Here is an 18,718-nt window from a genome sequence, read left to right as displayed (position 1 = left end):
CAGAAAACAAACAGAGCATGCTGAAGCAGATCACCCGCACAAAACAGTGGTCATTTAACGCCCACCATTGAAAACTTCCTAGGGTCCATTGTAACGTTTGTTTGCCATCCAACCTGTTGATAAGGTTACATACAGTCCTGGATAATGGGAAAACACAAATATCAGCTTCATCCAATACTTTTGTGGCAATGGTGGGTGTTCAATCACCACCTTTTCCTGTGGTGTGGTCTACCTGAGATTTGGATCTGCTTCATTTTTTAACTTGTAACTTAAAATGAGATGGCAGGATGGCATAGATATAAAACATCAGCTACTCTTAGAGTCTTAGCATTGCATTGTTAGAATGTGAGTCTAACAATGTGAGTCTGCACCTTTAGATGTGTGAGAGTCTGCACCTTTAGATGTGTGCATGCCATCTTTAAATGGTGTGGACCACGAAATGGACAGTCCACATTGCGTTTCCCCATCAACCAAATCCACATTGCATTGTTAGAATGTGAGTCTGCACCTTTAGATGTGTGCATGCCATCTTAGCATTTGCAGCGAGAATATGGTGGTGGACATGCAGATGATCCAAACATCAGCTCAGACCATCCATCTAATGGGCCATCCATAACTTTGCTTGCCAGCTACTCTATTGAATCATACCATGGATTGGTGGCCTAGAAACAGATGCTGATCACAAAAGGATCGTTTATTTTAAGCTTTTACTGTGCATTTTGAAAGCCATGGTGTCAAATTGAGGTTTTTTTTTTTTTTTTTGACAAAATGGCCATCGGACCCCGAAATGGACAGTCCAGAATGATGATTGGTCCATCCACGTTCGATACACCAAATGAGTTGCATAGGACCATTACCTGAAACATAATACCAGACCAGACGTGCATCTCTCTGGCACACCCAGATCCATAGCTCAACTGGCAGACTGAGTGGAGATACCTCGTTTCAACACTTGAGGTCTTGGTAGTGGGGGTGGCTAACATGGAGTGTGTGTACTGACATGGGTGTGTACTAACAAGCTAACCCAAAAAAAAATTTTTAAAAATAAATTAATTAAAAAATTAAATTAAATTTAAAAAAAAGGTGCATCTCTCTGGCTAACCTGTCTAAAGAGAAATGCTCCAGTGCTCTAGCTGCATCGGGACACCGTCCATTCCATTGATCTGGACTGTTCATTAAGTCTAACACACATTTCATGGTATACTGCGAAGAAGTTGCACCTATGTGACAAATATCAACCATTTGATCAATAGCCTTAAAAACAGCCGGCCAAGATCATTTACACAAAAATAGGTCCAATAAACAATTTGATCCATCCATTCGTTGGGAACCATCATGGATTGCTTATGATTCTAAAGAATAACTTTTTTTAAAAAAAAGCAAATTGTAACCATCCCATCTATGGCTTGGATAAAGGATGACTGTAGAAACCAAGGCCAAATTAAGGGCAGATGGATAATTCATTGAGTGTGATTTTTGCATGGTAGCCCAAGAAATTTGTTCTGAAGTTAATGGATGGTTCAGATCAATCAATTGGATTGTCCAAGGGAACCAATGCAACCAGGAGCACTATAAGTTATAGTGCTCAAATAGCAAAGCACCATATTTTTCTAATGGAGAATTGATCACCTATAGGCAAGGTACAACAGCTTGTGATACCCTGCCATCTTTCCCAATAACATGCCACTTATGTATGATATCAGTACCACAAAAACAATGGGCCTACCATGAAAATCACCTGACATAAAAGGTCTATTTCTAATCAGGTGGGCCACACTGTTGGAATCAGTGGAAAACCAACATTCTTGACTCAAAATACAGGTACGGCTCATCTACTGGTCGGATCAGCCTGATTTTTTTGAATGGTGATCTTCATTGTGGGGCCTATCTTTTTCATGGTGCTGATTTCCTATACAAATGGCATGTTAGCTAGAAAAATGGAACAGTATCACAAGCTATGCTACCATTACCTGTTGCCTGTAAATGATCAGTTCTTTCTAATTTTCACTAACGGCTAATCAAACGGTAAGAAAGATTCAACCAGAGAAATTTTAGACCATAGCCACCTACAGTGGACCCTGCGAATCAACGGTTCAATTGTCAGATTAACCATGTATGGACCCAAGAAACCTATACACTGAACAACCATAGTATAGAATGATCATCCAACCAAAGTTCACAAAAACCAGCCCTCAAGGCCAGCCACCTGAAAGGGTGGGGAAGGGGCCACCATCTGGTGGGACATGGGAAAAGCAGGTCTATCCTTGGCAAGTAGTTGTCATCAACAATCCATCATATACATCTTGATCCAAAGAACTGTCATGGAATAAGACTCCGCCAGTAGGGCCAACTCATCCAGTCTCGAGTTGATTCATGACTCATCTAAGTCAGGGCTGAATCAAACCAATTTGGCCGAGTTGGGGGTGACTCAACACCCGATTGAGTGTGACCATGTCCGAGTTGATTTGGATTCAAGTCATCAATCCATGCTGGCTGTAAATCATGTAATCCAACATTAGTTTTGGGGTGACCATGTCCGAGTCAATTTGGCCGAGTTGGGGCCAACTCATCCAGTCTGGAGTTGATTCATGACTCATCTAAGTCAGGGCTGAATCAAACCAATTTGGCCGAGTTGGGGGTGACTCAACACCCGATTGAGTGTGACCATGTCCGAGTCGATTTGGATTCAAGTCATCAATCCATGCTGGCTGTAAACCATGGAATCCAACATTAGTTTTGCATAGAAAAAGATCAAAGCTTTATCATACCAGCTTATAATTTAAAGCTAGTTTAAAACTAGTATGAACAGTGATGATTACATAGGATGGTATATCAGCCAATACAGTAGAATCAAACAAAAAAAAAAGGAGGGTTTAAGAACAAGCTGACCCATTAGCATGTGTATATGTATTATGTAGATTCACACACAGCATGTAGAACTGTATCATTTCCTTTCTATATGGTATGGCTAGCTGTAGTTGCAAAATACTGTTTTATGTTCAAAATGCATTACTGAAATTGTATTCAACTCACATGGGCTTCCGAGTCCACCTTCCTTTGCGGGTTCCTCTCTTACTGGTGTTCAATAATTTCTTTTTCATTGATAGGTTGGTAAATTGAATCGGAGGCACCACTTCTTCGACGACTCGGAAGATGTGAACATTCAAGACTATCAGTTCCCTTTTCCTGCTGAGCTCGAAGACACACGCATCTCCTTCCTCCAAATTGTTGTCAAAGACGAAGTCCGCCCATCCTTTGCCTAGTCCAGATAGTCCTGTATTTCTGTGACGATAGAAAACGGGCCATGTTTCCCCACTTGGGATACTGATGGTGACCAGTTGAGATTTATAGTTGAGATGGTCCCTCACAAATTCAGCAGGTATTGTCTGGAGAGATGGAAACAATGATGCAATTGTCATAAAGAGCAAACATCTAAATGGTTCCCAGTATCGTAGGCGTGGAATTGCATGATCCTTAGGTTTCGCTGATCCAGAAGAGGATGAATTGATGGACCCCACCATGAATATACTGTTTCCCACAACTCTCCCTGATTGGAAGATCCTAACCAGGCAATCTTTGGCCTTTTGCCACAACCATCTTTTTGACCCATTGAGAAGTCTTTGGATATGGTCCATCCACTGTGGGTCATCAGATCAACAATTTGGTTCATCAAACCATGGGACCCACTTATACAATTCCAAGTTTCTTGGATCATATGATGCCTCTGGTAAAAAGCAAAACAAGACCATAGAACTGTTTGTGTGTTCCCACAAGTCTATAACAAAGGATTCTCATATGCAGGCATTTCCATATCTCAGTCTGTGTTTGGGTTTACCATTGAATCGAACTGCATTAATTAGTTCAGTGAAGTGGAAAATGACCAAATTGCAATTGCCTTAGCATTCATATTGAGGAGCTAGCATTCAAATTGCAAACATGTGACTTTCAAGTTGGACTAGAAAGAAATGTAAATGCAATTTGACAGCTACTTCCTTACTTTTAATAATAAAAAGATGATTACAGTTTGGTCATTTCCTCTATTAAACTAATTTTTGTGATTCAGTTCAATAGCATAAACAAAGTTATCATCATGAATTTGCAACTTTGCATTCCAAATTTGTAGGAAGGCCAAACGACATCTATATAGGTGGTAGTAGAACCCTAGAAGGGAAGTAGCTTAAGGAGAATCATAGAGCAAAACTGTGAGTGGTATCAAATCAGATGAAAAGATTGGATTATACATTACAGGACATTCTTATTTATGATGTGTTTGGTTGCACCAAATATCATGTATCATGAGATTTCATGATATTTGGTGCAACCAAACCCACCCTCAATGAAATTCTAGGAAAACAAAATGATGTAGCTAAAATAAACATGCTAAAATGTTGACATCAAACTTTCAGGAATTCAAACTTTTAATCTATCCATAAATCACATAGGATTGCTATGTAGCCAGGTATCTAAAAACGGTTATGTTACAGCCGTTAGTCTGTTACATAATGGTAACAGTGGCAACCGTTACACGATATGGGGCCGTAATGGCATTTATGGAGCCAATACATTTTTTTTATTTTTTATTTTTGAAAAAAAATATAAAAAGAAGGCCATAACGGCCGTTATGGGCTGTTATCATAACGGTAATGACAGTGGCCGTTATTGAATACCTTGCTATGTAGTCATAATCAACTTAACACCAATAAAGAAGAAGTCATAATCAACTCACCAGAACATCGACATTATTCAAGCATGTTATCTGTAATTTCGTTTTATCAACTCCAGTTTACAATATAGCAGTTTACAGATGCACACTCACACAGTAAAACGTTTGACCATTCCAATTTTGAGTGAATGATATGATTCTTGTGAAGTAGGAACATGTTGAAATGCAAATTTCTCTCTATGGTATTTGAAACCAATCCCTTAAAACATAAATCTAAAGAATTTAACAACAACAGATGCTAGTAGCTTGGAACATTTCATCAGAGAATAAAAGCCTAGCAGCCCCTTCTACAGATGAGACATCATATTTTGAGGGCTTGTTTGGTTCAATGGTGGGAGGTTTTACTTTCAGTGGAATATGTGCAGACAGGATTGCAAAGGACTATCGCATCAGCTCTATCTACAAAATATCCTGGATCTCTAAGCAAGGCTATGCCCATGATGATTAAACCTCCCACACTAAAAGCATTATTTGCACTCTGTGGATTTGTTAACCTGATTTTGGCATCCTCAAAATTTCAAGTGAAAGCAGATTGGAATTAGATAATGGTGGGATCCATAGGTGAGATAGCACTCAAGACATGTATTAGGTTCCACAAGCATCCCATCTAGGCATTGCCACCTTCTTCATGTGATTCCAAGGAGCTCTTCGCAAGTTGAGGTCACTACCTTCTGGCCCAATAATCCATCTTGAGATGTTTTGCAAGAGAACTCCCGCTGCTACACGTCTTTTTGCAAGTGGGAATGGGTTCACTACTCACCAAACCTAGACACTTGGTCGAGCTACCCTTCAAACCCACATATCTATCATTCTGATGAAGCTCTACACACACATGTACAAGCACCCGCCTGTTGCTGGGATCTATCCCATGGAGTTTGGGAGTCACCTCAGGCCGGCCTCTCATATTGGGCATGTTAGCTTCCTCATTCATAGGACTGCTTGCCATTTGCATCTCATTAGGGCACCTCACCATGATCTGACACATAACACTTGGCTACCACATCTCACCTTCTCATAGGCTATTAAGTGCTGGAAACTGAGATTGGCCATGGGATGGATAACTACCTTTCCCTGCCAGCTATGAATAAGAGTAGTTCCTTATAAAAGGGCAAGAATTGGAAAGTACAAAAGAATTTCCAAAAGAGGGGAGAGATTGGGAAAGAACATGAGAAGCAGCCCCTGATAGCCAAAGGACTGAAGCTCAACTATAGCTTTAAACTCGCTTGCTCCTCACACCTCTTCTGGTACTTCAGCATTCGAACACGGCAATACCCACCTCCATTTTACCACATGATATAATGTCGCCTACTTGCACACAGTACCCAATTTTTTTTGCTTCTTTTTTCTGTTTCTTTTCTCTCTTTGTTCATTAGAGGTCGTATATCTGAGATTACATGATCATGCATCCTTATGTCTTATTTTACACATCTAGAGCTGAGCCATATCACAAACGGCACTGACGGGTTTAAGCACGAACACGGAGGTGCGTGCGTGCGTGCGTGCGTGTGTGCGTGAGCTGAGCCATATCACAAACGGCACCGATGGGTTGAAGCACGAACACGGAGGTGCATGTGTGCATGCGTGCGTGCGGGTGTGTGACACTCCTTTTCCCCTACCCTCCTCTTACAATTCCAGCACATGCACACATCCTCAACCCTAACTCACCCCAAGGGCCCGAGTAGCTATGTTATGGTATAATAATATCTTATTCATCAAAACTATATGAATTGCTAAAATTGATTGTCTGTACCTTTTTATATCATATACCAAATGCATCACATAATGTCCATAGTTAAATTTTAAACTCATAAACATTAAAACCATACTTGCAGCATCGTCTGGGTTTTTTCCCAACTATCTCAAACAACGTTAAAATAAAGAAGATTGCATATGATACAACCACGAAATGAATTTAAATTACTACCAGTATTCAAAAGAATTGTCCAACAAACAGCCCTCATAGGAACATCCAGAAGACAAACATTCATGATGGATCCCTCTCAATGATACATGGAAAAAATAAGGGTGCATTTGGATGCACAACTGAACTGAGTTGAGACAATCTCATTAAATGCAAAGGAAATAACAAATGATGGAGATGGGTCATTTCAGACCGTGATAATGGTCAACCCCCACTTGCAATTCCATGTGTTTCAAGTTGGATTAAAACAATCTGAATTACTATTTGGGAGTGAGGCTAGACCCTACTTTGATCATTACTACTTTATTGAATTGGATTATGGCAATAAGATTCAATGGAGTATCCAAACAAAGACTAAACATATAAGCATGCAATCAATATGAAGTTATGAAAGCTAATACCAAACGAATTGGCAGATGTTCAGCCTTTGTAGAAATACCAGATTATAAACAGAAACGGAATCCTTGCCAACAAATTTCGAAGAATTACTACTAACATTTACTAATGGACTTGAGGAAAAAGTTCTGAAACTAACCATATAAAATCTTCTGCAAACATGAGTCGATCGCATGACTGCTCTAAAAGAAGGCTTAACAGTTTTGAATGCTGAAGCTAACTGCCATGCTCGATCTCTTTCTTCCTCAGTTACAGGTCTCCTGTTCGATATAAAATGCAAGGGATATGATAGGCATCCATCAAGCGGTGTTAAATCCAATCGTTGCTTAACATCACACCTCCCGGTTTTGGAAGACTCTGCATATTATTCAAAATCAGTTTAAAAAACCAGTACCACATTGAAACCAACGAGGTAATGAAAAACTGTGGTACTGGGGCTTGTCAACAAAACGAGGCATCAAACACAGCAACCCCAAAAGCCCAATAAGCCAACACGTCAATATAACTCTAGTTTCATGCAAAATTTTATTCCAGAAATAAAATCATATAGAAGTAATCAAGAAACATAGCATACAGCAATAGAGGTTTACTGATTAGAATGACCTATGGAAAGACTAGAGGATTGCAGATGTAAGCTTTCTGATAGTTGATCTGTTAAGTGAAAATGACCAGTAGGTGAGTCAGGTGAGTTATTTTCACTTGCATTAGATGGGCTGCAAGTGAAAATGACCCAGATCCAAAAGACAAGCTGGTATCATCAGGTGAGTCATGCATGGATAGGAAGAATGACCATTGAAAAGAACCCTCCGATGGTCCACGTGAAAGTCGGACCAGCCGGATTTTCAGGCGAGGACAACACAATGAGGCCCAGCTGAAGCACAGTTCAGATGTAGCACACATTGACAGATATCAACCCAGTAGGTGAGTGTATTAGCATTTGAAATTAACAAACCTCATACTAATAACTATCTAGCTATAAAGAAATATGATATCACCACCACCATCATAGCCTTCAACTATTTGAGGTTGGTTTTCATTCTCATGAAAGCTTGGTGGAAGTTTGATGACCAGCTGCCTACCTGACATCAACACTCCTTTATGCAGGCTAGGGACTGCCGGATTTAAAGGAAAAATAAGTTATGAATGTATGTAAAACCAAAACACAAGAAAAGAGGAATTGTGTCGTAAACTACAGCTCATGTCGACATGTTATCCAATGGAGCAACCTTTAAAAAATGGAGCAGTTTTGCTACATGGGGAAAAATCTCCAAATGATGGACACAATGAGTTGAGAGAGAGAGAGAGAGAGAGAGAGAGAGAGAGACTTACTAAGTTCACTGTTTCGACTCTCAGTATCAACAGATAATCCTCTGCTTCCAATTTTTCTGTTACCCCTCCTCAGAACATATTGAGTTTCTTTCACTGCCTTTCCATTAGATTGAGGATGCTTGAAATGAGTTGATTGGTCCGGAGTCTTTTGGCTGTCCCTCGCATTCTCCATTCGGGCATGCGAAGGTCCTGTGAAATCCTTGCTTGCTTCTTCTTTCTGCTGGCACTTGCTCTTATATTGGTTAGTCCCACATTTTCTAATGAAATATGATCCGACCTTCTCACAGCCACCACGACCGAAAATTAAGACGTCGAATTGAGAATCTCCAACATATGTGAATACCAATAGATCATTGACTACTAAAGAGTGCTCTTCTGCAAATTCTCGCCAACCATTTTGTAGGGACATTTCATCATCTGTTCTAATCAATCCAACATCCCACATGTAACCACTGGGACCCTTGAGAGTGATGGTGTCAGATAATTCCTCTCTGAACTGCTGCACAAACTTCCTCGGGATACTCTATACGAGAAGAGAGAGAGAGAGAGAGAGAGAGAGAGAGAGAGAGAGAGAGAGAGAGGTATTAAACAACAATCAAACCAATGTACCAGAATGTACCAGTATTTTCATTCAGGCCAGATGCAGATTTTTCATATGGTAGGCAATGGAACAAAGATCACCATCATCAAACAAACCCAGATTTCTGATGGTGAACGTTTTCCCATTGTGTATGAACTGTTGGCCATGTATTACCAGCTGTATTTCTCTTTAAAAACATCTGATTGCAGGGTTACTACAGTAAAAGTTTGATATTTAATACATAACACACACACACACACACACACACACACACACACACACACACACAAAAGATTAGAAAATTCAAGAGAAGGGGAGAAACATGAAAATTTTATCCAATCAAGAACGACAACTTGATCTGTTTCAACGAAAAATTAAAAATTGTGGAGAGCTAAATAAGTGTTTGAAAGCACATACAGGAGAAATGGACATCTACTCACAGAATTTGAACCATAGACAATTACTATGATGGCCACCAACCCGATAGTTGGGATTGTCCGTACACGCAATTTTCGAGTTAGGCCCCCATCCACAGCGTGGCCCACAACTGGGACGCACACCACACACACTTTTAACAAACCATATGGAATCTTGAATGATGAAAGATGTGTGACCATATGACATTCAAACAGGCCATGATTAAGCAAGAAAGCTTGAGCAGGAGTTGGAAATAAAGATGTTCTTACTTACAAGGCTTCTGAAGGAGTCAGTGTACATAGGCTGAAAAAAACGCACATCGTGATGGTTCCAGTAGATATGCTCTTCATATTTTCTACAATCCCCACACCTCTCTACCATGTCTATGGTTTACTGTCTCTGAAATAAAATAAAATAAAATTGAAAATAGAGATAATGCAAAAGAAAGCAATGTATCATGTGAGCCCATGATCAAAACCAACGAACAAAGCAAGGGTAAAAGTATTATCCAATGTTAGTTTTTTTTTTTTTTTCGTGGAATTGAATCAACATTCATGATTCCATAGCTAGGAATGTGAAACACATACATACACAATAATATCAACTAAACAAACCATGAACGAGAAAACAAATTGGCCACATACCTTGAGTCATGTCGAACCGATGATGCACAACACTCCTCTAGGTAGTCAGACTTGATCATGAATGGCCTTGATTGTCTCTCCCTCATCTTTACACAGGTCGATGCCCTTAGTTCACCTTCTCCCCAATCCTCCATCAAGACTTATGCAATAGATGGGTAGCCCCACCGAGGGCCAAGAGTCTCTCTTATTTATAGGCTTGGATGCTCTTTTCCATCATAAAAATCAAGTCATGCATAGAGTCTCCTTCCTCACACATGTTAGCTTGCCTTAATGTGAAGTTTCCTTCTATAGTTGGGTCCCAAGTTTTTCAAAAAACCTAAGGCCAAGTGGCTGTACGCACGTGCGTGTGCATGCATGTGAATGCATCTAGGCTACTGTATGGAATGCTAAGGGAGGATCCCCCCTTGCAATGGAGAAACCTACTCCAACTCTACTTCTTCTCCTATTCCTTCTTCCTCTCATTCTCCTTCTATACCTCTTGTAAAAAGCTTATAAATAAAGAATTTATAGCAGGGTTTCTCCATCAATTCCTTCTTCCTCTCCTTCTCCTTCTGAATTTCTTCATGAAAGACATGCTAGCATTCTCCCACTTGATCCACATTCTAAACACCTGTCAAGATTGTCCAAAACCTCTAATTTTTTAAAACAACGCTGATGGGCTCTATATTCAAAGAAACCTTTATACATGCACGATTTGAAAAACAACCCAATCACAACTTCACTTTACTAAACTTCACTTCACTAACAACTCATAAATCCTTATTAAATGAAACTGCTGGTGTAAATCATGGTGGTTATACATCAACATAGGCATACTCTCTTCCATGTATTCTGACACTAGCAATCCCATTCAACATAATTAATAGGAAGGATCATGGGCTGATCATGCTTGATTACACATGTTACCTGCTATAAGGACTTTGTGAGGGGTTATTCCTATCATCTTTTATCCATACAAATTTATATGCGCACATATGGAAAATTAAAGAAAAACATATCATCCATTAATAATATATTGTTGCATCAACAATGAAATCAAAAGAATCTCATAAGGCCCAATTTCTCTACATGCTCCTTGTAGAACCTTGACACCAATACTTTTGTTATGCGATCCACAATCATTTGCTTTGTACTAATCTATTAAATGGATATTTGACGATTCTTGACATTCTTTCTAACGACATAATACTTGACTTCCATATGCTTTGCACCACTTGAGTACTTATTGTTCTTAGAAGAGAAGATTGTTCAGTGTTGTCAAAACAAATTCTCAGTTGCTTGTCAACAGTGTCGATAATTCCAAGTCCTAAGATGAAGTTCTACAACCACAATGCATGAGTCATGACTCATGACTTCAAAGCATACCACGGACTCAGCCTCCATGTGGACGCAGCCGTAATCGACTGCTTCCTCCGTGAAATTGTGATCACCTCCAATTGATCAGTCCTTACATGTGAGTTTCCATTGTCTTGACATCCAACAAAATCCGAATCTAAATACACGATCGCCTCCAATTGATTGGTCCTTATATGTGAGTTTGTAGTCTTTTGTTCCTTGCAGGTATTGTATCAATTCTTCTTCTTCTTCTTCTTCTTCTTCTTCTTTTGCAGCTTTTTAATAATCCATGCCATGATCACTTTATTTTCCCAACATACCGATTGCAAAGCTAATATCAGGGCTTGTACTTATCAGGATATACCTCAGAGTACCAACTGTGGAAGCATAAGGAATATTTTTCATTCATTTACATTCTAGGTCAGTTTTAGGACATTGCAATAGGCTAGATTAATCATCTTTCACACTTGGCACGTCGGTAGATGAGCAATTTTAAATGCTGTATCTCTATAAAACTCTTTCAATATAGACCTTTTGAAATAACCCAATCATGCCTCAAGATCTATCATGTGATATATCGATGCCCATCACAAAAGCTACCTCACTAATATCTTTTAGTTTAAAGTTCTTAATGAGAAACGACCCAGTCTCATACAATAATGCCAAATCACTATTTGTCAACAAAATATCATCCAGACAGAAGACCAAGAACCATAAAGTATATAAACTGTTGATTATCAAGTCACTGAATTTAAAGCTGAGCGCACACGCAGTACCCCATTTTGACATGAATTCCTTTATGCACACATGCCTTAGAATGTATGGGATGGTGCATCATACAACATGTGAATTTGGATGCGCAATGCGCATCTTGGTTTAAGTTGTGATCAGAGATCTATTAACAAGCTCGTTTATCATATATATGGTCACTAATTACCATTGATCCAATACTCAAGTGGCCATCAATGATGTGATTTTTAACACCACAGGACAGGCAGGGTCATAAGTTTTTCTATTGATCAGGTATTTGCATATATACAGTCTCAGATCATATGCTCTAATGCCACATGTTTTTTTTTTTTTGGAATCCAATTGACGATCATGATTCCATAGCTAGGATCATGAAATGTATACATACTCAATGACATCAACTAGAAAAACTATGAGCTAGAAAAGGTATAGGCCGCATACCTTGAGCCATGCCAAAGTGAGAATGCACGACGCTCTTCTAGGTGATCGGACTTGATGATGAACGGCCTTGGTTGTCTCTCCCTCTTCTCTACACATGCCAATGCCCTTGGCTCACATCCTCCCCAATTCACCCTCAAGTGCATGCAATAGATACATAGCCTCACATGTTTCGAGCTTTGTTGGAGAGGGCAAGAATCTTTGTTATTTATAGGCTTAAATCCCTTTTCCATCATAGAAACCAAGTCTTATATGAACTCTCATTCCTTACACATATTAACTTCCCCTAATGTAAACCTTCCTTTTATAATTGGATCTTGAAACTCAGGGCTCAAGTTTTCCAAAAACCCAAAGGCCAAAGTGGTCGTACGCACATGCGTCTGCATGTGTGGGCCACCGTACAAAAGACATGCTAACATCTGAAACCAGTACTGGTTTCGTACATGGACAATACAACCATCTTGACCTATAATGGCCCGAAACAAACCAACACACGACCCAATGTTGGTGGTGAACAATACAATACACGAAACCGATATTTGTTCAAAGCATCAGTGAAGTGCGTCATATAGAACCCTTAGCCAATATGTTATGTTGACAAATACCTATCAATAAAATGCTTAATATTTTCAGGTTTAATTTGTAAAAAGTTCACATTTTCTTGATTGAAAATCTTCCTTGAGCTAGATTATGGATGAGAAAGAATATGAAAAGAAGCACAAGAAGAGAGATAAAGGTTTAGAAGGTGGTAATGCCTCCAACTTCTTCTCTTATTATCATTAAGGCTTTCATAATATATGTTCAGGTACAAACATACTCCCATATTTAAGTTAGTCAATAACCAAAGCCCATATGCTTAAACTTTGTACTAACACATTGCCTTGAGGACTAAAAAAAAGAGTAATGAAATGAAACAATATAAAACATAAACTTCATGTGAAGTGAGCCACATGTGATATTCGGGATATTTGACCAAAGTGATCTTTTAAGAGGGATAGGCAATCAAAGTTGAGACCCACATGGAGGGTCTATCAAAGATGGTACCGTTTGTAGGATGGTTAATATGGACCGTTCATTTCCTAATGATATGGACCATCAATTTCCCATGGATCATCCAACAAAGCCGATTATAGTGATGGGCAATCAAGGTTGTGACTAATGACGGATGGTCTAGATCAATTATTTGACCATTTGTAGTATGATCAATATGAGACGTCCATTTCACAAATCATTAAACGGATGGGTAAAAGCATCTGATGGAAGTGGTTTTTTATAGGCATGGGCAAACAAGGTGTAGGACCCATGATGGATGATTTAGATCAATGATTGGACTGCTCATAGCATGCTTAGTGTGGACCCTCCATATCCCAAGTCATTAAGGATCATCCAAGTGAAGTTATTTTTTAAGAGATCGAAACAAGGTGTAGGACCCACATGACAGATGGTCTAGATCAATGATTGGACTGTTTTCTGCAACGATCAATACCACCCATGATTTCCAACTTATAATTGAATATAGCTCTTGTTTAAATTCTAGAATCATAATCACCTACTTCAAAATGTTATTAAAAAATATATATATAGTGACAATAATTCCTAACAGTAACACTCCTCAGGTATTGCAATACTCAGTCATTAATGGATCAAGGTCTAGGACCTACATGATGGGTGGTCTAGATCAATGATTAGACCATTTTGTAAAATGATCACCACCACCAATGATTTCCAACTTAATTGAATCAAAAGCACATATTCAAGTTCTAGGAATCAAAATCACCTACCCCAAAATGTTAACCAAACACGGTGACACTAAGGCGCACTTTGTACTCTGCATGTTTGAAAAGCCTTAAAACTTTTTCCAATCTGACCTGAACCCGAGTCGAACCAAGGGCTTAGGTGGAGCGGTAGTGTGGCTACATTGGTTGGTTGGATTGGTCTACTAACGGGCCGCCGGGTGGTGGTTGACTGCACCTATATGATAAGTTCGAAATAGACCATTGGGTGAAGTAGAAATTACTTTGCAATTGTTTTTTTGACCATGGACAACATATATTCAAATGGTTTAAGGGGTGCCATGAATAGGCATGTGAGTGCTCTAAACAGACAGAACACAACTCAAAGGTCTCCTAAATGGCTATAAAGGTAAAGGTAAAGGTCTAGGTCTTGGGGGAGGTATTCTAGGTTGACCATCCAACACTACTTGTTGAAGATTGACAAAAGATAGCTGGGCTTCCTTGTATTTCATTCCTGAGGGTGAGGGCAAATATATTTTAGAGAAAGCAACTTTGCAACACGACTTGAAGATGCTTTCTCCCAGTCTATTAGCTTGCTTTCTTGATAGAAGGTGTGGAATAAACAGACAGTTAGAAAAGGGATTGACAGTACACAACCCAGCTTGTAAGTGGACCATTCTACATATAGGCCAGAGTAATGTTTCCCAGTGGGCCCCACCTCATAAATGGTCAGATCCATCACAGGTATGGCATGTGTTAAAGGGGTACATCTGTTTCAAGATTGTTTAGATTGTGGGGTATAACCTTAGAGATCCATAGATCACAATAAGATGATCTTAGCCATATGATTAGTGACCTTCAAAACCAACACTAAAGAAATTTTTTTAAAAAGGTCAATGGTGGTTATTTGTTGGGGATCCCTCCCCATGTGCAGGTGGACCCACATATGTGGGCTTAAGTAATATATTTTGCCACATGTGTGGGGGTATTTTGGTCTTTTGGCCAAACTAAAATGAGAGAAAATGAAGTTTTTGCTTAAGAGAGTTCTAGCTATATTTGAGGTTTTTTTTTTTTTTTTGGAGAAAAAGAATAAAAAGAATAAGAGAGAAGTGGTTTTGTAGAAGAGGACGAACAAGAGCCTTCTACCACCGGAATTTTTGCATCCGTGTCTGTGAAGGTTCATACACAACACCGATTTCTTCGATTGTCTCCTCCAAGGGTTGCGCTGGGAGTTTTCTACAATTCATAGTTGGTGAAAAAAATCTTTTTTTCACTGGTTCTTGTAATCCAACTTTGGGTGATATAATTTAAGTATCCAATAGAAGTCGTTTGATGATTGTACTTCCATTATTTTTCTTATAATGGATTTATGATGACTAGTACTATGGTTTTTTCCTTCACATAAGAGGATTTTCTACATTAAAAAATAAAAATAAAAATCTCTCTTATACTCTACATGTTTGATGATTTGTTTAGTTGTGTTGAAGTGATTAGCATCCTCTAAATTTTAAATACAGTTAATCACATTGATTTGAATGTAACTATTCACTATGAAAACGTGACAGCAAGTAGAAAAGTCGATCCAGGTCATATCTAAATAATGTGCAATCAATAGTAGGGCCTACATTAAAATTAAATAAAAAGGACCAGATCCTCCAGAAAGCTTAGTAGGTTGAGCTTAACCTACAACTTGATCTATGGGGCCCATCATGAGGTGGGAATGAAATCTAATCCATCCATCATGTGAGCCCCCTCATGTTCTCCTTGTATCTCATAAATCACTCCAATCCAGAACTCCTGCAGACCACACCACTGAGAATGGATGGGATGCGGACACCGACCATTCAAAGATGGTATGGGGGTCCACCTTTTTTCATGTTGCATTGAATCCATTCAGAAGATGCATCCCACAGGTATGAATGGGCCACACCACGTGATTTAGAGGTTCCAGGCATGATTTTACATGGTGTGGCCCACCTGACTTTTGGGCGTCAAGGAGAACATGAGGGAGGGCAAATGATGTACCGATTGGATGTCATGCATATATCATGGTGGGCCCCACACATCGCGTTGTAGGTTAAGCTCAACCTACCAAACTTTGTACTGGATCCGGCCTCATAAAAATTCCAAATCCAAAAGAATCCCAGCCACACGTACAGTATATAGACCATAGAACGACTCAGACTCGGTAGTGACTCCTCCAGTACCGAGATCTCGGTACCGGTAGGTTCTGTGGGCCCCACCATGATGTATGTGTTTTATCCACTCAATCCATCCATTTTAACAGCTCATTTGAGGGTAAGAACCCAAAAATGAGGAGATATAAAATCTCAGGTGGACCACACCATAGGAAACAGTAGAGATTGAACGTCCACCATTAAAAACTTCCTAGGGCCCACTGTATTGTTTATTTGCCATCCAACCTGTTGATCAGGTCACACAGACACTGGAAGAAGGGAAAACGCAAATATCCTCTTGATGAGAAACTTTTGTAGCCCTCAAGAAGCTTTTAACGACAGGCCCTTCAATCACAACTGTTTGTTGTGGTGGAGTCCACCTGAGATTTGGATCTGCCTCATTTTTGGGCTCATGCCCTAAAATGAACTGAAAAAATGGATGGACGGCATGGATAACACACACGCATCATGGTGGGCCCACAGAGCTTTTCCAGCACAGACCAGTAACGACCTTACTACCGAATCCGAATCCACTATAACTGTATCATTTCCCCAACATAGAAACCATAGAATGTACACGAGTTCTCAAATCCGACAAGTGGGGCCCACGGTTCGGCAATCCGAGCCATTGACCTGTTGGATCGAACGGTGGATGCACCACGTGCCAAAAATCTCCAAGAATGGAGAACGAGATAGTAGAAGCGTCGGCCATTCACCGTGGGGCCCACTATACGGACGATCCCGATTCATACGTAACCATGCCACGTGTACGGTGAAGAGTGTCCCTCCCATATTCGGATTCTACAGAAAAAGGTCGAAACTTACAGCAGGTGAGGACAGTATGCTCTTCTGCTCGGCTTTATCTGAAGAGCCTATGGTAAAAAGTAAAAACTCAGAAGGGTAAAAGAAGGTGAGGACAGAATGCCCAGTAATAAGGTGCGTTGTAACCCACCGTAACTACCATGCGCTTCAACTGTATTAGTCACTCCAGTGACTTTTATATTGAATCCAAACCGTCAATCTGGTTAGAATCTTCATATGAACGGTACAAAATAATAATAATTCTGATTGAATATCAGGTGGGACGCCGCAGGATCAATATACAAGTATGCCTAAAACCTATGTGTTCGCTTGTTGCGGCCTAACAAAATTTTGGAATTGGTTTTGTCCACTAATCGTGATGGGACGCACCTGATGAATGGTTGGATGACATATACACAACATGATGGATCCCCCCATTCATCTAGAAGTTTCTATAGTGGGTGTCCCCTTTCAACTGCCCTCATTGCTCCCTTATGTATGGCCAACCTGAGTAATGGACCAGAATATATTGTGGGATCTAGGGCTAACATTGAGGAGCTCATCTAATGGACCGCTTGGATGTCACTCAAATGCCCTTATGGGTCCCACAGAGCTCGAACGCATGTAAATACCATGCGTCCGACCGCATGTGATAGTACTTATCCAGTGCTCTCTCGGGGTACAGTCGTTTTCATACTCTAATCCACCGATCGAGATCGTCTATTCTTTTCATTACACATTTAATGGGTAATATGGAATAATTTCATTGAGCTGGAGACGGATGGTCATGTCGGGGATCCGTGGGGCCCACTATGATATATATGTTTTATCAATGACCTGCCATCTGCTTTGAAAAAAACCATTTCGGGGCATGAGCCTAAAAAAGAGTATCCAAAGCTCAAGTGGACCACATTACAGGAAGCAGAACTCCTACTATCTAAAATTTTATAGGGCTTTTGTAATATTTATTTGCCATACAACTTGTTCATATAGTCACATGAGCGAGAGCCGGCTAGGTGAGACCCCGGCCTCACCTAAGACAATGCAGCCCTTACCATGGGGTTTTTGTGGGGCCCACCTTGATGCATGTATTGTGTTCATCCATTTTTCCATATTATTTTAAGACATTATCCCAAAAATGAAGCAGATCGAGCTATTAGGTGGATTATATCTTAAGAGGCTGTGGTGATTAAGGTTATACACGAGCAAAGTTAATCGGTAGCTTGCCCAACTCGGCTCAAAAAAGTTCTTCAACTTGTTTGAAACTGAGTTCAAGCCGAGTCGAGCTGATTTTTTAAGCTCAAAAAAATTTCAAACTGAGTTTGAGCTTGCTCGAGCTCGACTTGACTCGGATCAAACCCAACTCAAATTGAACTCGAATCAATTCAATTCGGTGACTCGATTACTTTGATATTGTTGTTGCTCACCAAGTGTTTGATGAAATGACTCAATGAAGTATAATTGGTGGCAAGGA

The 18,718-nt window shown here is 39.8% G+C and overlaps 1 protein-coding gene across 5 annotated transcripts; it reads right to left on the bottom strand.

Annotated features, from left to right (window-relative positions):
• Positions 1-2,721: 2,721 nt before the first annotated feature.
• On the bottom strand, positions 2,722-17,314 carry LOC131229500 (B3 domain-containing protein REM16-like). 5 transcript variants are annotated; one of them, XM_058225465.1, is made up of 5 exons: positions 17,269-17,314; positions 9,640-9,765; positions 8,370-8,892; positions 7,180-7,397; positions 2,722-3,386 (listed from the first exon to the last, which is right to left on the bottom strand). In XM_058225465.1, the coding sequence occupies exons 2-5, from the start codon at positions 9,745-9,747 to the stop codon at positions 3,030-3,032; spliced, it is 1,206 nt and encodes a 401-aa protein (XP_058081448.1). In that variant the 5' UTR covers positions 9,748-9,765; positions 17,269-17,314; the 3' UTR covers positions 2,722-3,029. The 5 variants fall into 5 exon arrangements, with proteins under 5 accessions (XP_058081448.1, XP_058081447.1, XP_058081446.1 ...); XM_058225464.1 differs by lacking the exon at positions 17,269-17,314 and adding an exon at positions 12,537-12,629; XM_058225463.1 differs by lacking the exon at positions 17,269-17,314 and adding an exon at positions 10,011-10,172.
• Between the last annotated feature and the right edge of the window lie 1,404 nt (positions 17,315-18,718).

The sequence above is a fragment of the Magnolia sinica genome, chromosome 16, assembly GCF_029962835.1.
Source record: "Magnolia sinica isolate HGM2019 chromosome 16, MsV1, whole genome shotgun sequence".
Taxonomy (NCBI): domain Eukaryota; kingdom Viridiplantae; phylum Streptophyta; class Magnoliopsida; order Magnoliales; family Magnoliaceae; genus Magnolia; species Magnolia sinica.
Note: the sequence above shows the minus strand (reverse complement) of the source record. Positions and strands in the feature narration are given on the sequence as shown.

What these genes read in the sequence shown, in the direction of transcription:
- LOC131229500 (XM_058225462.1), bottom strand. Translation starts at nt 9,573, where the DNA reads ATGTCATATGGTCACACATCTTTCATCATTCAAGATTCCATATGGTTT. An exon ending in GAGTCGAAACAGTGAACTTA is followed by an intron (nt 7,398 to 8,369) that starts GTAAGTCTCTCT and finishes AATAATATGCAG; the next exon opens with AGTCTTCCAAAACCGGGAGG. An exon ending in TTTGCAGAAGATTTTATATG is followed by an intron (nt 3,387 to 7,179) that starts GTTAGTTTCAGA and finishes CCATCTCTCCAG; the next exon opens with ACAATACCTGCTGAATTTGT.